This window comes from Poecilia reticulata, chromosome 1 (assembly GCF_904066995.2).
Source record: "Poecilia reticulata chromosome 1, P_reticulata-male-v2, whole genome shotgun sequence".
Taxonomy (NCBI): Eukaryota; Metazoa; Chordata; class Actinopteri; order Cyprinodontiformes; family Poeciliidae; genus Poecilia; species Poecilia reticulata.
In genome coordinates this window covers 2,877,661-2,899,406 of record NC_088830.1, presented here as the reverse complement: position 1 = coordinate 2,899,406, position 21,746 = coordinate 2,877,661, and the positions used below count along the sequence as shown (strand labels likewise).

The window sequence follows — 21,746 nt, the reverse complement described above, 5'->3', positions numbered from 1 at the left end:
TATGAATGTGTAAATTTTTTCCAAAAGAGAAAACATATTTTATATACTTGGAGAATTACATAATGAAGCTATTAAAGGTTTATCTGAATGTTAGAATTGTAAAAACAGAAAGTTCAGAATATTTAAATTAAGCTAAAATGAAGTCTTAAGCAGTTTGAGATAAACTGCATCTGTGGAAAATTATTTACATTGTTTGAAATGTTTCGTGGTTTATAGATAAATCATATTTGATTCTAATACCTTCCAGTGATGGAGAAAAACTTTTTCTCTTTGTCATGAAATGGCATGCTTAAAAATTGTTCAGAGAAGATTTTAGTCTTAAAACTGGCTCCTCTTCTTCTAGCTCACTTTTTCAAAAATGTTTTATTCAATATTTAGTATTTTTTGCATATCCCAATTTAATGTTATTTATTTTACAAAAGAGGTATGAGCTCCTTTATTTACTTTGAAATATGCCATCTTAAGTCATCTTTCCCAATCAGAAAAGATGACTTTTTCTTCCATGTTTGGTTTTCAGCCCTTAGTTTGGTAAATTAAAGCATTACTGACACCAGTTGGTGAGAGGTGTGAAGCAAATTTCACAAAAACCCATATTATACAAATGACTGTTTTAAAACAAAATATGGTCTGATTGCTTTTTCTTCTTGAATTGTTTTTAAATAAACCAACAAGGTCTAGTTTTGACTGATTCAATGATGCAGAATACTCAGAATAATTTAAGTTGGGAAATTAATGAATCGTACAACCTAGACTGGATGAAGAAAAGTGAGTGTGTGTTCATTTAGTTCCTGTGTTGTCGGTCTGCCCCTTGATTATACCCACCTTCTTAAGGTCTAAAGTGCTTTGTGAATGATTTATCTTACAGAAATAAAATTCCAAGACAAATGTAATTTTTTGCCATAGGATTCTTTGAGAATACAGGTCCTGGACCTTGTTTTTTCAGTCATGACCTATAGGAGGCAGCGTGGATGCAGCAGAGCAGGAGCAAAGAAAGAAGTTCAAACCATCTCTTCAAGCAATCATTAAGGTGCTGTTTGAAACTGTTGGCTTAGCCAATTGTACAAAGTCCAAACCCTGACAACAAGTCAGCCAGAGCACCAGAAATGCAGTGTAACATGTTTTACTGAGACTTGGCTGCAGGATCGTATCCATGTCTCCGTCTCTGCAGACAGAGTTAAAGAGCAGTGGAAAAAGTTAAGGAGTAGCAGAGCTTGTCCAATCAGTGTTGTTTCCCATCCTCCCTGTGTGTGGACACTTTTGTTCTTGTTTCTCTGTTTTTCTTACTGGTCATGATAGTGTAATGATCAGAGAAACTCATTTTGAGGTTTTCAGGAGCTATAAACCTTTGTAATAAAAATTGAAGTTTGGAATATACAATGTGTAAAAAATCTGTTATTTTTTTATTAAATCACATTTTTGACAATATTCTAATTGATTGTGGTTAAAGGTTATGATTATGTACTAAGCTATTTTTATCTGGTTTTGAATTCTTGATTGTACAGCTGTTTGCTATGTTTATCAACACACACACTAGCTAATATAGTTTTTTGCATGTTAAAATTAAGTCAAAAAGCAGTGTAGTTACACACTACGAACCATTTATTAGAATAATTAAATTAAGCAAAATTATCCCAGTCACTAATGGTTCAGATATTGGTTTTTTTTTATTTTGAAATTACCAAATCAGTGAAATTACCAATCAGTTTGTTCTGTAAATTTCACAATACTTCTTTGCAGGTTTTTCTTTAGTTTACTCAACCATGCACTAAAGCCACAACTCTTGTAATTAATGTACTCTACTGGAATGTGATTAACCTACCCTAACACCTGGGAGAAACCATAATAAAGGTAAAAAGGCAGAAATGCTGTTTGATCTGTTTCACATTCCCAAAAGCGTAATGTGAAGTAGAACGATTGTGGTTAATTCCAGTAAAGAGGAGGGGGAAATGTTCTAAAATAAAGAAGGATAAGATGGTAATCAGTATTTAAAAGAGAGACGGCACCGGAGGTCAGGCAGGGGTGAAAGTGGACAGAGGCTACCTGCTGGCTTTTTCCATATATGGTCTTAGTCAGAGTAGAGAGCCAGGCCTGAGAGTTTCTCTGTGAATGTGTGAGTGAGTAACGCAAGGAGGAGGGCCTACTGTATGTATGTGTTGTAATTCATGTATTGCTCATACATGCTGCAGAGTTTTAAAATAGCTTAAAAACAGAGTTCAGATAAAATACTGAGGAGTCTCAATGTGGTAAAATGTATCAAAATATAAATAAGGGGAAAAGAAGTTCCTGCAAATACCATTTAAATTAAACCCACCAAAAACACATGTAAACCCTTAAAAAGAAAGCTTCATTCATTTCCTCAGACTAGTCACATGATCTGAGCTGTGCATTTTTTCCCCCCCATGTGACATCCTCCAATATCTCCTTATATGGATGTCTTCCAAAAGCTCTCTTAAAGGGATGGTTCCCTGCCCTGAGTCTATACTTGGTGCTTGTGAGTCTAAAGCAGGATAATGCCGCTGTGAAAAGCCAACTCCCTGATCAGCTCATTCAGCCAGCCTGGATGCTGTCCTCAGCTGTGATCACTTCCTACGTGCATGTTTAACAACGGGAGAAAAAAAAAGAGTCCCTATAAAACTCTGCTTCCCGTCCCTACTGGTGAGCTGGATTCCATATATCCTTATTAGGAACCCTCAGAGCTTGAAAGAATTCCCAGTGTCAGTTTATAAGTCTCCCCCCAGTGCCCTAATTAAGTTAAAACAGCGGCCTAACCCTGCCTCTCATTCTCAAGAGGAACACTACAATATTTGTTCAATTTTAGATTTAGTTATTACCCCAATAAGTTGAAGCATTTGCCATGTTTGCAAAGGGAGCACGCGTATTAAAATGAGTCATCACAAGGCCACATAATTTAATGCCAACTCACCTATTGTGTATCATGAAGCCAAAGGGTGTTCCCTCCTCACCTATTACACAAGTGGTTACACATAATGAGATGTACAGTCTGCTGAATTTTTATGTTAAACACACCTCAAAATGTCCACGTGTATCTTTCACTCAGATCACTATCATTGTGTGTTAAAGTGTATTAACATGGCTGTCAGCAGACCTGACATTGTAATTTTCCAGTGTATCTGTAGTAACTATTGTAAGACCAGGCTTGTGTTTCTAAGCACAACTAATTAATCAAAATTAGACAAATAATGAATATAATGGAAGGATGAATAAAAAAACTAGTATGTTTATGAGTTAGCATGAGAAAATAGGCTTTTGCCTTTTTCCAAAAGTCATTAAAATCCTAATGATGAAGGAGGAATAGACAGGTTGGTGTATTTCCCTGACCTCTGTCTGACATAATAAAACTAATTCTTAAAATTACTTACCTATGGATTAAGTTTTTCTTTCTTTCTTTTTTCTTTTTTTTTCTGCTCTTCAGTATCAAGCATCAGCCAGCAGAGCTGGTATTTGCATGTGCCACACCCAGTGGATGCAGCGGAGCCAATCAGAAGGCGCTGTGCGGAAAGTTTGCCTTATTTGGAAAGGGGCTGAAGCTCGAGCGCAAATAAAGTCCTGGGAATTATTGGCCTTTACTGCAGTCGACCTCAGACACCTGAGCACTAAACATAGCGGTCAGACACTAAGCTGATAACTCTCCTTCGCAAAGGTAAGAGCAACGGATTTGAGTTTTTTTTTTTTTTTGCTGTTGTTGTGGCTGCACTTCTTTAGCGGTTTCAGACTGTACTTTATAGTGTTGTCGCTTTCGTCTTCAATGTTGTATGATCTCGTTAAACGTATCGTTAAGGTGGCTTAATTTGATACCCCAGACAACCTTTCAGTGTCGGTGTTCAGCTTAGTGGCGTTGCATTTTTAAACGGTTACTTCAAAGCATCATGTTACCGCTCGCGCTGACTTAAATCTGGCTTAAAACGGACCTAGTTTTCCAGTTGCGCATCAGCGTTTGTAACGCGTCTGGTTCCTTGGCTTTGACGTTAAGGTGCAACTTGTCTTTTTAAAATTGAAAACTGGTGGTGGGGGGAATAAGCAATTAGAAGCCGAGTTCTCTTCACGGCTGGCATCTCAAAAAGCCACATGTCTGCACGACTTAGTCGATTTTGTTTACGTCAGAAAAAAGCTTTATTTTTTTTAGGGACTGAATATGCGACATTTGGAGAATTTATTCTGTCTCGGCAACTCCGGTGAAGGGTGAGGCTGGGGCTACTGCCGGGATGACTTCCGGGCCGGTGTGCCGCTGCTGTATCCAGACTGCCCTCACTTTTTGCCTTTTATGGCCATGTCCAGACCGGTCGAGAAACTGCCTTTTGTTTCACATCTCTGGATTTGACCGAGGATTTACTCAACTGCGACACCCAGCGTTCAGACGCTACAACAAGAGTTTCAACTATTGGATCTAAATTTTTCTTTCCCCCTTAGAAAATGGAAGATGAAATTGCAGCCCTCGTTGTTGACAATGGCTCTGGAATGTGCAAAGCTGGCTTTGCAGGAGATGATGCTCCACGTGCCGTCTTCCCCTCCATTGTTGGTCGCCCCAGGCATCAGGTACAAACTCGCCTCCTTCTCCCTTTATTTGAAAACATGATTGCAAACCTTATAGGGTGAAACTAAAACACTGCTTTCCCAGGGCGTGATGGTTGGAATGGGCCAGAAAGACAGCTATGTTGGTGATGAGGCACAGAGCAAAAGGGGAATTCTGACCCTGAAGTACCCCATTGAGCATGGCATTGTGACAAACTGGGATGACATGGAGAAGATCTGGCATCATACCTTCTACAACGAGCTGCGAGTTGCACCTGAGGAGCACCCTGTGCTGCTCACAGAAGCCCCCCTGAACCCTAAAGCCAACAGGGAGAAGATGACCCAGGTAACTAGAGTAATGTCATCAAAACATTCTGTATCCAGGACTGTCTTAGTATTTCTTGGTCTTGAACTCCTCCTGTTCCTCAACTTGTAGGTTTCTCTTCCCTGAGCTGAACTTTTCATCTCTTCAGGTTTCTGTTTTCCTGCACTGAATAAACGATTAGCTGCAGCATGAGCAATGAAGTTTTCAAATTGCACGTCTGTAGATTAGTTCTGACTAATCTGGTTTTCTGCTTGACTGAAACCTGTACATTAAAAATAACAGCCCTGTCTTTCTAACTTTTTCTCAGGACTTGTGAATTCAGTGAGTAACAGTTCCCCCCTCCTTCCAGATCATGTTTGAGACGTTCAACACACCTGCCATGTATGTGGCCATCCAGGCTGTGCTGTCCCTGTACGCCTCTGGACGTACCACCGGTATCGTCATGGACTCTGGTGATGGTGTGACCCACACAGTGCCCATCTATGAAGGCTATGCTCTGCCACATGCCATCCTGAGGCTGGACCTGGCTGGCAGAGACCTCACAGACTACCTCATGAAAATCCTGACTGAGAGGGGTTACAGCTTCACAACAACAGGTAAGCAAACTTCTCTGTTTACCTTAAGGCAATTTGTTCCAGTAATCTATTCCCTGACCATGTCAAAACCTGTTGTCCTCCAGCTGAGCGTGAGATTGTGCGTGACATCAAAGAGAAGTTGTGCTATGTTGCACTGGACTTTGAGCAGGAAATGGGAACTGCTGCTTCCTCCTCTTCATTGGAGAAGAGCTACGAGCTCCCCGACGGCCAGGTCATCACCATTGGAAACGAGAGGTTCCGTTGCCCAGAAGCCCTCTTCCAGCCTTCCTTCCTGGGCAAGTTGCGTTAATCTTTAACGATTGGATGCAAATTTTTTAATTTTGTCCTTTTTTTTTTTAAACAAATTATCACTCTGCTTCACAGGTATGGAATCATGTGGCATTCATGAGACTACCTTCAACAGCATCATGAAGTGTGATGTGGATATTCGTAAGGATCTGTACGCCAACACTGTCCTGTCTGGAGGTACCACCATGTACCCTGGCATCGCTGACCGCATGCAGAAGGAAATCACCGCCTTGGCACCCACAACCATGAAGATTAAGGTAAGATTGAAAATGGCAAGACTTCTGACTGACTCCTTTTTACTGAAATATTTTGAACGTCAATTTGAACTTGCTGTTTGTCTTTCCAGATCATCGCTCCTCCAGAGAGGAAGTACTCCGTGTGGATCGGAGGCTCCATCCTGGCTTCCCTGTCTACCTTCCAGCAGATGTGGATCAGCAAGCAGGAGTATGATGAGTCTGGCCCCAGCATTGTCCACAGGAAGTGCTTCTAAAAAGACTCATTTCTAAGCCTGCCACCCTCCCTAAAAACACTGCTCCAGCCCAAACAGGTTCTGCATACCTGCACCAACACACTGTGCTGAGCCGACACTTCTTCCATTCTGTCATCACTCTGGCTGTGGCACTATGGCCCTTGATGGGGTGACACTACAGGAAGCTAAGGGCATCCTTGGCGGTGTGAATGTGTGAAACATGTCAGTTGTGAAGTCATTCCAGATGTCTTTGTTCACCACCTTATTTGCCTCTATGAAGGTTTACTGTGTATTGCTTAATGTATAAATTATGTAATCTGAACTTTTTTTTTTCGTACTCGGCCTTAATGTTTGGTCCAGTTTGTCATCATGCAAAAAGGACTTCTACATTTTGAGGTGTATGAAGGTTTGTGCATGGGGTGTCAAGTCTCCAATGTACACAACAGCCCAATAAAGCGCACATGTCTGAGATTTCTGTCTGCCTGGTCTTGAGTGTTGTGGGGGGGGGTTGGGGCAGTTTAATGCGCATCTAAAATGAAACTTGTTACTAGTTGTACAAAGTTAGGCCAGTATTAATCTGAGTTTCAAATGAGTGTCTTCAAAAGCTTTACATGGAGTCAAACTTGGTGCTAACTTGTCGCATTATCTAGAATTTGACAATGCAGAGCAAAAAGTTAAACCTCCAAAGGATTTTTTTTTTTTTTTCTCTTCAGACTTGGTAAAGTCTGAAGCAAACTTCAGATTAGTAATTTGGCATAAGACAAATTACTAATCCTACTTGCACATGTCAACAATCTTCAGTTAAACACCGTTTCAACATTTGTTTGAACCCAAACGTTACAATCATGGCTACAAATTCACTTGAGTTTGGGAAATGAGATGCACCTGGTGCAAGTTGTGCAAAATTTTCAAAGTTGTATTTAACTGTGACAAGGAGTCTTAACATGTAAAAGTGAGGCAAGGATGGAGTAAAATGTATCTACCCTTGGAGGGGTGGGGCATGAAATTTATAGTGCTGAACCAGCTTTCTGTATTTGATGCACAATTAAAAACTAAAGTACTGTACAAAAACAGACCTACATGCAGTCATTGTTCATTTCTATTGGTTGCCTTATTGCCTCCTGCATCACTCACCTGATTTAGAGGGTAATTAGGCTAAAAATTGAAACTGACATCAAAACTCCAAGCTAAAATCTAGAGCTATAAACTTGTGCATGAGATTTCAAAGAAATGTGTTTCTGTACAGAATAAACCCAACTTATAAATTTTTTTTCAGAAGATGGACAAGCTGTGATTAAATTGGGAAACTCCTTTTCTGTATGTCATACATCAATCATTTCATCTTGAGAAATTTATGATGCAGTTACACAGGTCAATGAGTCACCATGGTACACTAATTTGATTTAGAGGTCCATCTAAAATTAGTTATAAAAATATTTTTAGAATTCAATTTCAAAATGTAAACTCATTCACTATGCAACATAATTCACATGTGTAATCTGTGTTCTGAGTTAAGTTTCATAGTTTACAGCTGGTCTAGACTCCTTTTCATGAATCACTGCATTGATGGAGGTGTCTTTGACACTAAAGTGTTAATGAAACACAACATGCTTATTAGTGGCCTTCAGCTCTTCAGCATTTTTTTTATTCTGGAGTTTTTCCCCTTTCCTTTGCCAATTCTTCATATTCTTTGTGTGGTTTAGATCTGAGGAATTTGCTGGCCAATCAAGCACAATTAGACTGTTGTTTTTAACGGAGGTGTTGGAGGCCGTGTGGGCAGGTACCAAGTTCTGCTCAATATTGAAGTGGCTCTCCATAAAGCTTGTGAGCAGATGGAAGCATGAAGTGCTCTAAAATGTCCTGGTAGATGGTTCCAGACTTTATAATTGAGACTAAACAGAGGACTAACACCAGCCTAATTATTACCTAATCAGTAATAATTAGGCTTCCCTAACAATTTAACTACCGTACCCCTTTTCTATCTGACTTTGGGACTTTAATTCCAAATTAAATGCAAAACTTACTTTTTATCTTAAAATATAAAATTGGATATCTTTGGGTTGTCTCTTGTCTGTAGTCCAGGTAAGACTCTTTGTCTACCTGGCTAAACGGTGGCTGAACACAAGGGATACTACAGTTCTAGCTCATTGACTAGTATACACTCTGTATGGTGGCTGGCTCTTTGAAGCACAGACTCCAACCACCCTCTTAAGGGTGTAGTTATCCCTCCTACTTATGGAGGGATGACATTCTCTGAGGATGAGAATGTGAGGTTTAAGAGTCATTAAATTTAATAGTTCATCTGGCGTGGGGAGATTTAAATGTTTGTAGGTTGATGAGTATGAGAGAGGCAGAAAATCATAAGATCTTGTATCTTTTAACTGTTCCTTTTTAAACAAACTGTAAAATTGCATAATTTTACATAATTATTTTGCTGTTTTTACTTTTTCTCTGTCCAAGACAGACAGACACTCATAAACCACACTACACTCCGTACCGGTAGATTGCGGTAATGCTACTTATAGTTTTATGCCAATCACCAACAAAAATCAAGAAGAAGACGACGATCAGCCGGAAGTTAATCCGTCCATTAAGATCTTCCCGCTGGTGCGGCCTCAAATATCCTCCGTGTAGCAGCTAACGGCAGCCTGTGGTACGGTGTTAAAGCAGGAGGACTGGAACATGAAAGGCACGCGGATTTAATTTCAAATCAATGTTTAGAAATAACACACCAGTCATGAATGAGACTGCACCTGGGATTATGGAGGGAATGGATCGACAGATCGAGCAGGTAGGTAGGCGAGGTTTTCACAGGGCGGGCTAGATATCTTAATTAACGTTTGTTATTTTAATCGCTTCTAAGCTTAAGACAAAATTCTGCTTAGTTTAGCCTGGCGGTTTTTAATATTCAGATGTAGAGAAACAGACTGGTAGGCATTTTGAAATGGTCCAGTGGATTAAGGGCGTAAAAAAAAAAAAAAAAAAAAGTAAGAAAATGTTGTCGACGATGCACTTCTTTTTATTATGCACCGCCCATCATAAATGATTATGCAGCATAATTATTTTTTGTACAAAATGTAGGTTACTGCATGTGCTGTCGCATTACGTAGGGCACATGCACTCTGCCACAGGACATGTACATGCAGTGTGAAAAAGTATCTGCTCTATATATCATCAGACAAAGATAATCTGAATTGTGCGACAAATCCAATTTAAATGTTTACGATAAGAGCTGTGGTGAGACTTGGGCTTTCCTCTTTGCATTCCTGTTTTAATATTAACACAGGACAAAAGCAGTTGAGTGAATTCTGAGGTTTTGAGAAACGCACCTTTTGCCCAGGTAAATCTTAGGGGCGGCGTTTCTAAATACAGATGAACAATGATCCAACACAGACAGACAAAACAGCCCAGGTGTTAATTAAGCAAATAAGTGAAATATTGTTGAATATTCTTGAACTACAGTGGCCCAGCGGTCACCCGTTGACCGCTGGAGATGGACACCAGCGCCCCTTGCGATCCTGCAAGGTTAAGTGTGTAGATGGATGCATGGATGAACCAGAACATGGAAGGCATTTACTTTTAAGCTCCTGAAATGAAAAGGTTGTAGGTTCCTTCAGCCTCCTAGCTCAGGTCAAAAAGAACTGCATTTCTTTACTGAGTGTCAGGAAATTTGGTTCTGTAGATTCTGAAAAATTCTATCAGCAATCCTGTTGCCAGAAGCAGTCCTCACTTTGACTGGTTGAAGGAACAACATATTTACAAATGTCACAGTTTAGAATATCTTTTATTGAGCTATCTCGGTGAGCTGTCTCATGAACTCTGACTGATATAACGGATCTTTTGTCTCTGTGTCAGGCTTTCTGTAACCAGGATACCATGTCGTCTGGCTCGGTTGGGATGTCGGATCTGTCTGATGAGATCCTGCTGTGTATCCTCCGTCATGTTCCAGTGTGTGACCTGCTGACTAATGTGGCAAATGTCTGCCAGAAGTTACACACACTTTGCTACGACAAGACACTGCTCACAAACGTCAGATTTTCTGAAGAATATCTGGTAAAGCAATTAAAAATCTCTTACATTCTTTGGAGATGATGAGACATTTCAGGACTGAGAAATTCTTTGTGTTTAGTTCAGAAACAAACACATGAACAACATATCAAATACACTTTTTTAGGGCATATCTGTGCAGATGCTCATGAGTCCTAAAACCCTCCCTAACATTAAAGTGGAAAAACACAGCAGATCTGGTTTTAATAATAATAAACCTTGTTTTTTTTGGGGTTTTTTTTGTTTCCAGGCTGACGATCAGTTGGTCCGTCACACTCTAAACCTGCTAGCCAACCACGTACAATCCCTCAGCCTCAACAGCTGCTACTGGCTGTCAGCCCCCACCTTAGACAAACTGGCACGATGCAGAGGAGTAACACATCTGGATGTAACCGGCTGCCGCCTCACCTCCCTTTGCCTGTCGCGTCTCTTATCCTCTTTGTCTTTGCTCAGATCGCTGGCGTTTGATGTTAGGCCCTGTTTCAACTCCGCACTGCTCAGCTCAGAAGCCGTTGATTCACTGAGCCGCCTCACAGAGCTGAGACAGACTCTGTTTACACCGAGCTATGGCGTGGTGCCTTGCTGTGCCCAACTTCGCAAGTAAGAGTCTGGGATCAAAGGAATTGTGAGAAAACTGTAAGGTTAGGTCTTCATATGCTCGGATACATATGCTGTTTGTACTTCTATTTCTGTAATGATTTACCTAAAATGGATAAATAACAGAAAAGGGGCTACAACTTATTTCTACCAATTCAGACAATAGAAGCTCATAAAGCTCTCCAGAAGAGAGTAAACATCCAGCTTTTCAAACAGACTATGAAGAATTTTCATCGCTGTGATGAAATAGTGATTGCCTCATAGGTCAGTAACTGTCGGACTGCAAGAGGAGAGATTCCATCAGGGCAGAAGAGAGACGGAGAATTTTACACAATGAAGACGAAATGTTCAATTCACATGTACTTCCCCTTATCAGTGTTTATTATACAATTTACAGAAGTCCTAGTTTAGAAAACAATTTTTTTTTCTCCTAAAACCTTTTTTGGATGAGAAATATTAACATAAATGAACTGATAATGTCATCAATTCAGTCAGAAGATTGGATTTTTCTAAATCAAATTAGAATAAAAACCTGACCTGACCGAGAAAAATTAATGTCATTTTTGGATTCAGCGGTGCAAAATAATCCTAATTCAGTTGAAAAAACATAGACTTCCAAAAAATCTTTTTTTGTAACCTGGTGTTATCATCGGTTCCACTGGCTGTGAGGTGCATTTTTAGACAGTGTTTTTTCCAGAGGACAGTGTTGGAGTTGACTGTTTGCCGTTGTGTTTCAGGCTGATGCTGCAGTTTGACATTCCAGATGTGACCAGAGAGGGCATCGGTGTTTGCTGTCAGCTGATGGTCGGCCAGAGCAGCGTGCCACATTACGAACAGCTGGAGGAGTTCACGGCCAGACTGGCCCCAGGAGAGGTGAGTTATTTGGGATTCCTGTTACACTATCTGTCTGATTCCTGTAATGTACGCTTTAAGAGCTCGATCGATGTCCTTTCTGCACCAGGTGAACCAGACGCTGCTCCTTCTCTACCTTGCCGTGTTTAGCGTTCACATTCCAAAGCACCTCAGAGTTTTCCTTGTTTCAATTCCTGGTCCCAATCCGGCTCACTGGCCCGCTGCTCCCTCACTGGCTCAAAGCCTCGGTCAGCGTGGAGACCTGCTGGCGCTGCAGCTGCCACGCACCTGGCTGGATCCACTGTCCCTAAAGCGAGCTCTGGAGGGAAACAGCCCCAAGCACCTGAGCTTCAGCCGCTGCCCTGCGTTGTGGCCGCAGGTCTTCCAGTCGCTGCTTGGCGGTGGAGTCAGAGACGCTGCTCAGCTCGTCAGCCTCAACCTCAGCGGGATCAACCATGTTCCGTACTCGGAGTGCAGGAGTGTGGAGGATCAGCTGGTTGCTGAGACAATGGGCCAGGTGGCTGCAACCTGCTCCAACGTTAAACACCTGAACCTGATGCACACACATTATCATCACGAGTGCTCACCTGGGCTGGACGGACAAACACACTTGGGTGCCAGCCTGGGCAGATTCAAACACCTGCGGTCTCTGACCTTGCCTGCCTGCGCTTTGTCAGACGGTGTAAATACGAATCACACCTCAGCGCCTGGCTCAACTCCCTCACTGCTGTTCCAGGGACTGAAGAAGGCCCCGCGTGTGGGTCTCCAGAATTACAAACCTGATTCGGAGCCTTTGTTGGCCGGGGACAGCATTTCTGGGCTGGTTTTGCTCACAGCTGGCTGTCGCTTCTTAGAAACCTTTGAGCTCATCGGTCCAGGTTTTGCATCGGCGCTGCCTCGGCTCGAGCCGTGCACCCGTGCCAGCGTGGAGCCTCGTGGGATGTGCGCTTGGGCACAAGGAGTTGGAGATGTGCACCTGGCAGCACTTGAAGCTTTACCTCGGCTACGTCGCTTGACTCTGGCCGGACTCCCTGGAGTCCTCAAAGGAACTGGACTGGTACAGCTGACTAGGAAGTGCAGAGACCTACGGGTGTTGTCCTTAGCCAACTTGGGATCTCTGAAAACCATGAACTACGCAGCCTCCTTGCTGGAGACACTTGCACAGTGCACACAGCTGCAGGAACTCAGGTTAGAGGAAGTCTTCAACTTGTCTTTTCCTTGTTCAGAAACATTTGGCTGTGGATGGATGGTGAATTCCTAAACATAACCACATATTCCTTTAACTAGCAGCTTTTAGTTTTTTTTCTAATATAGTCTTCAATTTAGTTAGCATTATCTCAGTCAAGGAAAAGCTGCAATTTAATCTTAAGATTTGCAACATATCAATAAGACCAAAGGATGAGAATTGAAACGTTTTTTTCTGACATTGTCTGAATGTGTCCTTCCATTCATCCAACCATTTTTTGTCTATCTATGCATCTAGTTGTCTTTTAACAGAGCCATCTATCCATCCTCAGTGTGGATTTCTGCTGGAAACCTGAAGTCTTCATCTTTGTTTTATGTGTGTGTGTGTGTGTGTGTGTGTGTGTGTGTGTGTGTGTGTGTGTGTGTGTGTGTGTTAGGTTAGAGCAGCCATACCTAAATGCCAACACGTCTTTCTTTGAGGCCTTGTCCAGCTGCCATCGCCTGCAGCGGCTCTGTCTCATCTCCCGTAGCGGCACCTTCGACTCTTTGGCCACAGAGACGTTCATGGAGCGCTGCTGCCATGTTGTAATGTGCCACATGTTCATGGGCGGCACTCTGGCCGCCTGTCGGACACTGCAGAAGTCCCTGCTGGACAGGTGAGTGAAGATTAAGTTGTATTTACTGATTTCTTCTGCTTTTACCGTCATGTCGCACTCCAATGTTTCAAACTATCAAATATGTGTTAATATTAGATAAATATAACCTAAATAAATACACAAAGGCGTTTCAGTGTGATGACTCTAAGCTAACTAAACCAACCTAACCTTGTGTAATTGCCATTTCTTTATAATCTTCTTTTCACTGACACACTGACTGTAAATTCTTTACAACTGGTGGTTCACACCTGAGTGAAGTTGGCCCCCCCACCTTTTTCAAATCAGACAAAATTGGTGTCAAACGTTTGTGCTACGTTTGTGCTGGTTTGTGCAGCAAAAATTTTCGTTTGTGCCGCTATCATTTTAAAGATATAAAGAAATGTTTCTAGAGGTCATCCAAGGTCAACCAGTACCCCACTTTCTTCAAATCAGACAAAATGGGTGTCAATCAACTCGGCTACGTTTGTGCTGGTTTGTGCAGCAAAAATTTTCGTTTCTGCTGCTTTGGCTTTGAAGATATTAATGAAAGTGTAAAGGTCAAAAGGTCAACCAGCCCCCCCACTTTTATGAAATCAAACAAAATTAGTGTCAAACGTTAGTGCTATGTTTGTGCTGGTCTGTGCAGCAAAAATTTTCGTTTGTGCCGATATCATTTTAAAGATATAAAGAAAGTTGGATTTCATAAAAGTTGAGGGGCTGGTTGACCTTTTGACCTTTACACTTTCATTAATATCTTCAAAGCCAAAGCAGCACAAACAAAAAAATTTGCTGCACAAACCAGCACAAACGCAGCCGAGTTGATTGACACCCATTTTGTCTGGTTTGAAGACGGTGGATGAGGGGTTGACCTTGGATGACCTCTAGAAACATTTCTTTATATCTTTAAAATGATAGCGGCACAAACGATAATTTTTGCTGCACAAACCAGCACAAACGTAGCACAAACGTTTGACACCAATTTTGTCTGATTTGAAGAAGGTGGGGGGGCCAACTTCACTCAGGTGTGGTTCACTGGTTTGATTCCCACTCCCCGTTTGTCCTTTGTTGTTGTTTTGTTTGTATTACATGTCCAAACGCTAGGGGGCACTGCCATGCCAGTATCAAATGCTATGGGGTTTATACTCTTCTTCATGATATGTATGTTTGGGTGATGAGCATGGCAGAACAAAGCTGAGCAAATAATCAAGAGAAGTTATTTTTACTGACTAACACTCCAGCTCTGTCGCTGTGTCCTCGGGGAAGACGTCCACCTCGCCTGCTGGTGTTGGTCAGAAGGTTCAATGGTGCGATATAATAAATTAGAAGTCAGTTTTGCATTTTCTCTTTCTGTTAGATTTTCAGCTGAGCGTTCAGCACTCAGTGTGGTCATCTACCCGCTACAACACGAGGACCTGCCCTCCGTCATCAGGGGCATCTCACTGTCGCTGCTGGATCGGATAACTTTGTTCCAGAGCCACGTGGCGCAGCCTCCACATTTATCACCCATATGACATCATCAGTGATCTGTAACGTAATTGCTGTTGCTGAAAATAAAATGTAGTGAAATACTGTCTGTCAAGCTTCTGATTATGTAACAGCAGCAGTGTAAAAAAATGCATCAGCAAAACTGTTTTTGGTAATAATGGTTCGTTTAGTCATCCATCTACACACGGTGCTACTCGGGCATCCCAGTCATAAATCATTTTAGTTGCTTGGTGTCTGTTTTAAAATAAGTGCCAACAATATTTATAAAGAATGAAACTTTGTAAATGAAGCTGTGACACAACAAATGGTTTTGTGGATTTTTTAAATGATTTCTTGTGTGCATGTTTTTTTTTCTACAAACTGGAAGTTTAAACAAAAGTCTCTACTTATAACAATGGTCTGTTACTAAAGATGTGCAAAATATGTTTTTTTATGAATTAAAGTGTAATTGTTCTACTGCATATAGAAACGTCTAAACTTATTTCTTCACAGTAAGCCACAACTTCCAGTTTTCCTTGATGAATCAAACCTGGTTTAATTATATTTAATACAGAAATATCCTTACTAGTGATTATGCTTGTTGTTTGGAAGATTTTAGTCTGATATTTTAACTGTTTTGTCCCATGCTGAAAGTATTTCATAAAAATATTACCAAAAAGGCATCTTTTTTTTAAATGATTCAGTTGTGTAATTTAATTTCTTAAGGACAGAAAAATATTTACACACTTTGTGACATTTATAGGGAGGGAAGGTTATTTACTTTTCAGGACATTAACTTTGATACAACAGTTACCTTTTTATTTTATTTGCAATTAAAATCATCTTTAAAAGATGGTGGTGTCCCCTTACAGGGTCCTCTCACAATACATCCACTTCATAAACTATTTTGTTTTGTTAAGTACAGCTGGTTTTGCTTCAAGACTATCGGTTTTTGCTGCAGCACATACAGACCTCTGGCATTACATATAATTCGGAGGAGAGACATTCCACACATTGAGCTTCATTGGGTATAGAGTGGGCTAATGTGAGCTTAGCGCCCAGAAATACTGATAATCATCAAAAATTGTTATACACAATTTTATCTATTTAACTCAGAAAACTTCATTTGATTAAGGTTATTGATCCGATATTGGCAGGGTTTTTTTTTCATACATTTTGGGAGTGTGCCCCATACAATTATCTTTGTGACCAGTAGAGGGCAGTGTGTGCATAAAGTCTAGCATCACGGCAGACAGAATAATACATTGATGATAAATCGATTAAATGTGGGACTAGAAGGAGTTTTTTCGACAACTTGTTTAACAGGAAGTAGAACCATATGTTGTGAAATCACATCGTTTAAACTCTAAACCCTCGTTTGTTGGCTAAAGTCTGGTGAATTTGCTCTAAATGATGACTCGGTATCTATTTTTCAGGTCTGGACTACTGCGTCATTGAAGCGTGGTTGCTCAGGTCAACATGGTTTCCTCCAAACAACATTTGAGATTTTATATTTTAAAATAAATTAACTTTCAATTTATTTTAGAGGTAGAGAGTCAGCACCGTGATAGCGCTTAAAGATGTTCGCTGTGATGCGGTGTTTACGAGACTGGAGTAAAATATCTGTGACCAGGGTTTCTTTTTTCCCTTCGGAGACGGCGATTCTAAAAACACATCTAGGTCTCAGAATACCAGAGCGCAGGTTCGCAGTCCTCTCAGCGACTCCATGTCGGCTCCCCGTCAGGTTTGTGTCCCTGTCCACGTCTGTCAGAACGGATACTGGAGCCTCACCTGACCGGGAAAACTTCGGCTCCTTGTCTGAGGACATTTCCTCCAGGAGGTCGTTCGGGAAGAGCCGCCCGGACATCCAGAACCTGCGATACCCGGAGGATGTTGTGGAGGATGATGAGGACGCAGGGGAGCTGAAGAAACCCCACCGAAGAACTGTGAGGAGAAACACTGCCTACTGGTACTTCTTACAGTGCAAGAGACTTATCAAAGAGAACAAGGTTTGCCTTAGTGAGCTGTCTTTGCGACTTTCCTAACCTCTTTTCTTTGCATTAATGTTTCTATTTGCTCCGCAGCTGCAAGAGGCCCTGGATGTGTTTAGCAGCAACATGCTGAAGGAGGAGCGGCTGCAGCCTGAGGAGTTCAACTACTCTGTGCTGATTGGAGGCTGTGGTCGAGCTGGACAACTCAAAAAGGCCTTCAAACTTTACAACGATGTAGGGAAAAGTGTTGCAGTTTAATATCTGCCTCTTGTCATGCCATCATCCCTGTTTTTTCTTTTCTTCCTTGTTGTAGTTCTTAATTATTTCCAGTATTTTTGAGATTTTATGTATTAAAATGAACAAAAAGAACTATAAAATCTGAGAAGTCTGAACGTTTGTAGTTTTTACATGGATTCCAGATGATACGTGGTGCTAGTTTAATGTTGCACAATCTCACTGTTTGTGTGCTTTTTTTATTTTTATTTTGACTGGAAATATTTTCAAACAACCAAGTTTGTTGGTTGTTAAGCCAGAATATTGAGTATACCAAAACTTTTTATACTCAGCTGAGTCTAACCTTCCAGTTTACAGACCTTCCTAGTGACCCAGTCAGTGACCTCTGTAATGCTGTGTGTGCTGCTGTGTCCTTCAGATGAAAAAGCGAGGTCTGGCTGCAACAGATGCAACCTACACCGCGTTGTTCAACGCCTGTGCCGAGTCGCCATCGAAGCAAGCCGGACTCCAGCAAGCCCTGAAGCTGGAACAAGAGCTCCGGCGTCAGAACTACCCTCTGAGCACCATTACGTACCACGCTCTGCTCAAGACCCACGCCATCACCAACCACATCCAAGCCTGTGTTCACACTCTCCTGGTACCACAGCTGCCTTCTCATGCCGGGGTGTAAGACGTTGCATTGCGTCTGTTGAAGAGTTTTGCTTGTGTTTGTAGGAAATGGTGAAAAATGGACACGCTGTAACTCAGGAGACGTTTCATTACCTACTGATGGCCTGTTTAACAGACAAAGACACAGGATTCAGACTGGCTTTGCAGGTAATTCTGATTCTCCGGAGCGGTGAGCAGGTTTTGGACTGACTGATTGGATATTTTTGTTTTATTGCAGTGATGCCCAAATAACTTAGTTGCTTTTGACTGGACCAGAGTGTATACAGTACATAGCGCCCTCCACACTTATTGGCACTGCTGATAAAGATGTGTGAAGAAAATGTAAACGAATGTATCAGTTTTTGCAGTAATATTCTGTCCAAAACAAAGCATTTCTTATTTTGTTGTTTAAAGATTGTCGTTTTGCTGTTTCTGTTGACTGCAGGTGTGGCGTCAGATGCTGCGGTCGGGGATTGTCCCAGATTCAAAGAACTATACTCTGCTTCTACGAACAGCCAGGGATTGTGGGATTGGTGATCCAGCCTTAGCATCAAGTGTTCTGCTGAAGCCTGACTATGAAATTTGGAGGGAAAAAGAAAATGCGTCAGATGCCAGTTACAAGAGTGTAATAGACATAGACCTTCTAGAGAGGCAGTTGTTTCTTGAACACAGCACTACCAGTAAGAGTCGGACGAACAACAAACTCAGTGAAGAGGAGAAATCCACCCATCTTATGCCAATCAGGCAAACAGAAAACATCTCACTGACTTCTGACTTAGTAGCCGACTCTACAACCCCTAATCTGCTGGACCTTTTAGAAGGCAGAAGAGGGACCATGCTCGCTCTCAGCTCTGTACACACAGCCTCTGACAGGTTGGCCCTTGTTGGTGGAGCTAAAGGTTTCCTAGACAAGATGGAGGCTAACGGACTGAGTCCAGACCTGAAAACTCTGACGCTCTTGGCCGACATGATGGAGCCTGGCCATCAGTCCCTCCAGATGCTGTTAAAGGCCGCCAAGCGGCATCAGGTGAAGCTTGATGTTGCGTTTTTTAACTCCGCCATACGCAGAACGATCAGAGTGGGGACCCCAGAGGATGTAAAGGTAACGGCACACAAAAATCCTAACAAGCTCTCCTGAACTGATTGCTATTGTCCACCTGTGTAAGTTATATTGGTCTTACAAGAAACAATGTTTACATAATTACTGTTACTCTATACAGCTACCATCTGTACGGGCCCAGCTTTTAAGAAAATTCCAAAGAATTTCACAAGTTCAATGAAGTAAATTTTCCACCGGTGGATTCAGTTTGAGCCGTAGAAACATCCCAACGATGATCAGTGGAAACGGCTCAATCTGAGCTTCATGACAAGGGCTGTGAATACCTTTGAGATTTCTTGGCTTTCTATTTTTAATAAATTTGCATACAATTCAAAAACCTTTTATGCATTGTCACAACAGGGTATTTGTGTGTAACATAACAAAATGTGGAAAAAGTGAAGCGCTGTGACTGCTGTGTATGTTATGCGTAAATATGTGTGTGTTCATGTAGTTTCCATTCCTACTCTCCCCAGGCTGTGCTGGGTGTGATGCGACAGAGGAATGTCAGCCTGAATATTCAGACATATGGATGTCTGGCGTTAGGCTGCGATCGGCAGGAGGAAGGTCTGCAGCTGCTAAAAGACATGCAGGTGACATGCTGACTGTTTTATTAAATAACCTGACACTGCACACAATATACACACACAGCTGTTCTCACCAATTGACAGGCAGTAAACTGGTTTGTTTATCTCTGATTGTTTCTGCAGGATGCAGGGTTTCGGCCCAATGTCCACGTGTTCTCTGCTCTGATTGGCCGGGCAACTCGGAGACTGGATTACATCTACCTGAAAACGCTCCTGAAGAGCATGGAGGACCTGAGTGTGTGGCCTAATGAGGTCATCGTCCAGCAGCTGGAGTTTGCTGCACAATATCCTCCCAACTACAACCAGGTCAGAGCACACACAAATAAAAAAAGATCTGTCATGATCTACTAATCATTTTAAATAATATTGTTTTTCACACCTTCCAGTTTCATCCTCTTTAATGTCATTTTCAGATGTTGCTTATTTCTCATAATTCAACTCTTTAATTGGTTTCCTCTCTGTTCACTTAATCCCAGTACAAATCCAGAAACAACTACTTGGTGCACATAGATGGTTTCCGTGGTTACTACCAGCAGTGGCTGAAGGATTCAGCTGCTCAGAGCGCTGAGGCGGAAGAGGAGCAGTCGGCGCTGCAGTCTGAGTCAGGCGCTGCGGTGGACGGACTGACTGAGGCTGAGAGGAACCACAGAGCAGCAGCCAGGAGACATTTTTCTCGCCGCAATAAGAAAAACAGCTCCCAGTCTTATTAGGCTTTATCAATATGAATGGATTTGGGTCAAACAATGACTGTTGTCAGGAAATGTGGTTCTGTATTGAAAATGTTGATGCAATTATGGTTTATTATAAACTTGATACATTCTATCTGGTTTTTGTCTTGTGATTGGTTGAGTTTATGAACCTTTGTGGTGGGTCCCCCCAGTTGGGATCCAGTTTCAGAGCTCCATCTAAGGGTGTAGGGTGAAGAGGTATCGCTGCCAGTGAGACAATCCCTCAGCATCCTGCTTGACCAGGGGTCCCCAAACCTTTTCCTGTGAGGGCCACATAACTTTTTCCTTCTCTGGTGGGGGGCCGGAGTCAGTTTGTAACAGAAAAAGTGTGACGATTGCAGGAGCCCTAAATGTAAAAATATTTTGTTTTCCAGAAAGTGCAATCAAACAACCCTCTCTGGGTTCTTCACAGAAAAAATCCAGGAAGGATTATAGTCCGTATTTTCCAAACTATTATCCACACCGGACTATAAGCCACAACTTCAAAGTTTTTTTTTTTTTTTAAACCAGTAAACATACACATCTATATGGAAGCACATTTCCGTCACTCTGTTATAAAAATAATAATTAATAATAAATAATTATCTCATTATAATGAGATAGTATCTCATGACAGTCAGATAAGGCTTCTGCATGTTGGTGTTCCCACTAAATACTGAATAATATGCCCTATTTGGGTTGTCTTGGCCCTTTTCTCGCAGCCTGTGGGTTTTTCCATGACTGGGAACGAGAATACAACCTGCTGAATGTGACAGGTAGCCAATCAGAAAGCGCAGTGACGTCAGAACAGAGGGGAATCCCAAACAGCTGACATATCGCGCAACTGAGAGTCCGGTGGATATCGGAGATGATATGTGGAAATGTTTATTATTAAATCTAAAAGGTCATTATTGTTTATTCAGTTAAAAATGTTAACTATGAAAAAAAACATTCAACTCCAAATCATAGTGCAGCAAATAGAGCGGCTGCTTCCATCGTCTTTCATCCACTGCCTTTTCTTTTTATTACATCTTTTATCTCTTAAAATGACTCCACAAACTATCATTACTGCTTCTACATCGTCATCCGTGTTTGCTTATTCTAAATTCCCGCTTTTTTTTTTTTTTTTTTTACTGGATTATCCTCTGGAATCGCGATGTTCGTGACTGGAATCGGTTCGTGTAGCTCCTGCCTTGTGGCTGAACACGAACCGATCGAACCTGTTGGACTTTTATCAGCTCTGTGGTCACAGAGATTTGGAGAATCGGCCGACAATTCTTAAATTTTGCCGTCTAAACCAGACTTAAGACTCACAAGCTCTACTCCTCTCCTCTTGACCACTGCCCAAACGCTCTGACTCTGGTCGCTATGGTAACGTTTATATATCCCTTCAAAGATATATACAAAAACGAACATTTTACTTCCGTGAAAATTTTAACTCACTATAATGACTAACGGAGCCCTGAGCTTGTTTCTCTGCAACGAGACGGCACTA

General features: G+C 41.6%; 3 protein-coding genes across 4 annotated transcripts; all 3 read left to right on the top strand.

The window, feature by feature from the left end:
• Nucleotides 1-3,539: 3,539 nt before the first annotated feature.
• Nucleotides 3,540-6,677, top strand: actb1 (actin, beta 1). Of its 2 annotated transcripts, XM_008404745.3 has the most exons (7): nucleotides 3,540-3,661; nucleotides 4,429-4,554; nucleotides 4,637-4,876; nucleotides 5,205-5,451; nucleotides 5,535-5,726; nucleotides 5,815-5,996; nucleotides 6,086-6,677. In XM_008404745.3, the coding sequence occupies exons 2-7, from the start codon at nucleotides 4,432-4,434 to the stop codon at nucleotides 6,227-6,229; spliced, it is 1,128 nt and encodes a 375-aa protein (XP_008402967.1). In that variant the 5' UTR covers nucleotides 3,540-3,661; nucleotides 4,429-4,431; the 3' UTR covers nucleotides 6,230-6,677. The 2 variants fall into 2 exon arrangements, with proteins under 2 accessions (XP_008402967.1, XP_081465673.1); XM_081609547.1 differs by lacking the exons at nucleotides 3,540-3,661; nucleotides 4,429-4,554; nucleotides 4,637-4,876 and adding an exon at nucleotides 4,979-5,003.
• Nucleotides 6,678-8,780: 2,103 nt separating this feature from the next.
• fbxl18 (F-box and leucine-rich repeat protein 18) lies at nucleotides 8,781-15,470 on the top strand. The gene is made up of 7 exons (XM_008404755.3): nucleotides 8,781-8,999; nucleotides 10,064-10,261; nucleotides 10,506-10,855; nucleotides 11,590-11,725; nucleotides 11,814-12,892; nucleotides 13,327-13,545; nucleotides 14,879-15,470. Exons 1-7 carry the CDS (start codon nucleotides 8,922-8,924, stop codon nucleotides 15,033-15,035), a joined length of 2,217 nt encoding a protein of 738 aa, XP_008402977.1. The 5' UTR covers nucleotides 8,781-8,921; the 3' UTR covers nucleotides 15,036-15,470.
• Nucleotides 15,471-16,349: 879 nt separating this feature from the next.
• ptcd1 (pentatricopeptide repeat domain 1) lies at nucleotides 16,350-20,366 on the top strand. The gene is made up of 8 exons (XM_008404766.3): nucleotides 16,350-16,997; nucleotides 17,073-17,213; nucleotides 17,632-17,850; nucleotides 17,928-18,029; nucleotides 18,307-18,963; nucleotides 19,434-19,550; nucleotides 19,668-19,850; nucleotides 20,021-20,366. The coding sequence occupies exons 1-8, from the start codon at nucleotides 16,569-16,571 to the stop codon at nucleotides 20,252-20,254; spliced, it is 2,082 nt and encodes a 693-aa protein (XP_008402988.1). The 5' UTR covers nucleotides 16,350-16,568; the 3' UTR covers nucleotides 20,255-20,366.
• Nucleotides 20,367-21,746: the final 1,380 nt, after the last annotated feature.

Coding starts and splice junctions, on each gene's coding strand:
- actb1 (XM_008404745.3), top strand. CDS start 4,432: ATGGAAGATGAAATTGCAGCCCTCGTTGTTGACAATGGCTCTGGAATG. Junction 5,452..5,534: donor TTACAGCTTCACAACAACAG/GTAAGCAAACTT, acceptor GTTGTCCTCCAG/CTGAGCGTGAGATTGTGCGT. Junction 5,997..6,085: donor CCACAACCATGAAGATTAAG/GTAAGATTGAAA, acceptor TTGTCTTTCCAG/ATCATCGCTCCTCCAGAGAG.
- fbxl18 (XM_008404755.3), top strand. CDS start 8,922: ATGTTTAGAAATAACACACCAGTCATGAATGAGACTGCACCTGGGATT. Junction 10,856..11,589: donor TGCTGTGCCCAACTTCGCAA/GTAAGAGTCTGG, acceptor GTTGTGTTTCAG/GCTGATGCTGCAGTTTGACA. Junction 12,893..13,326: donor ACACAGCTGCAGGAACTCAG/GTTAGAGGAAGT, acceptor TGTGTGTGTTAG/GTTAGAGCAGCCATACCTAA.
- ptcd1 (XM_008404766.3), top strand. CDS start 16,569: ATGTTCGCTGTGATGCGGTGTTTACGAGACTGGAGTAAAATATCTGTG. Junction 17,851..17,927: donor CCTGTGTTCACACTCTCCTG/GTACCACAGCTG, acceptor TTGTGTTTGTAG/GAAATGGTGAAAAATGGACA. Junction 19,551..19,667: donor AGCTGCTAAAAGACATGCAG/GTGACATGCTGA, acceptor TTGTTTCTGCAG/GATGCAGGGTTTCGGCCCAA.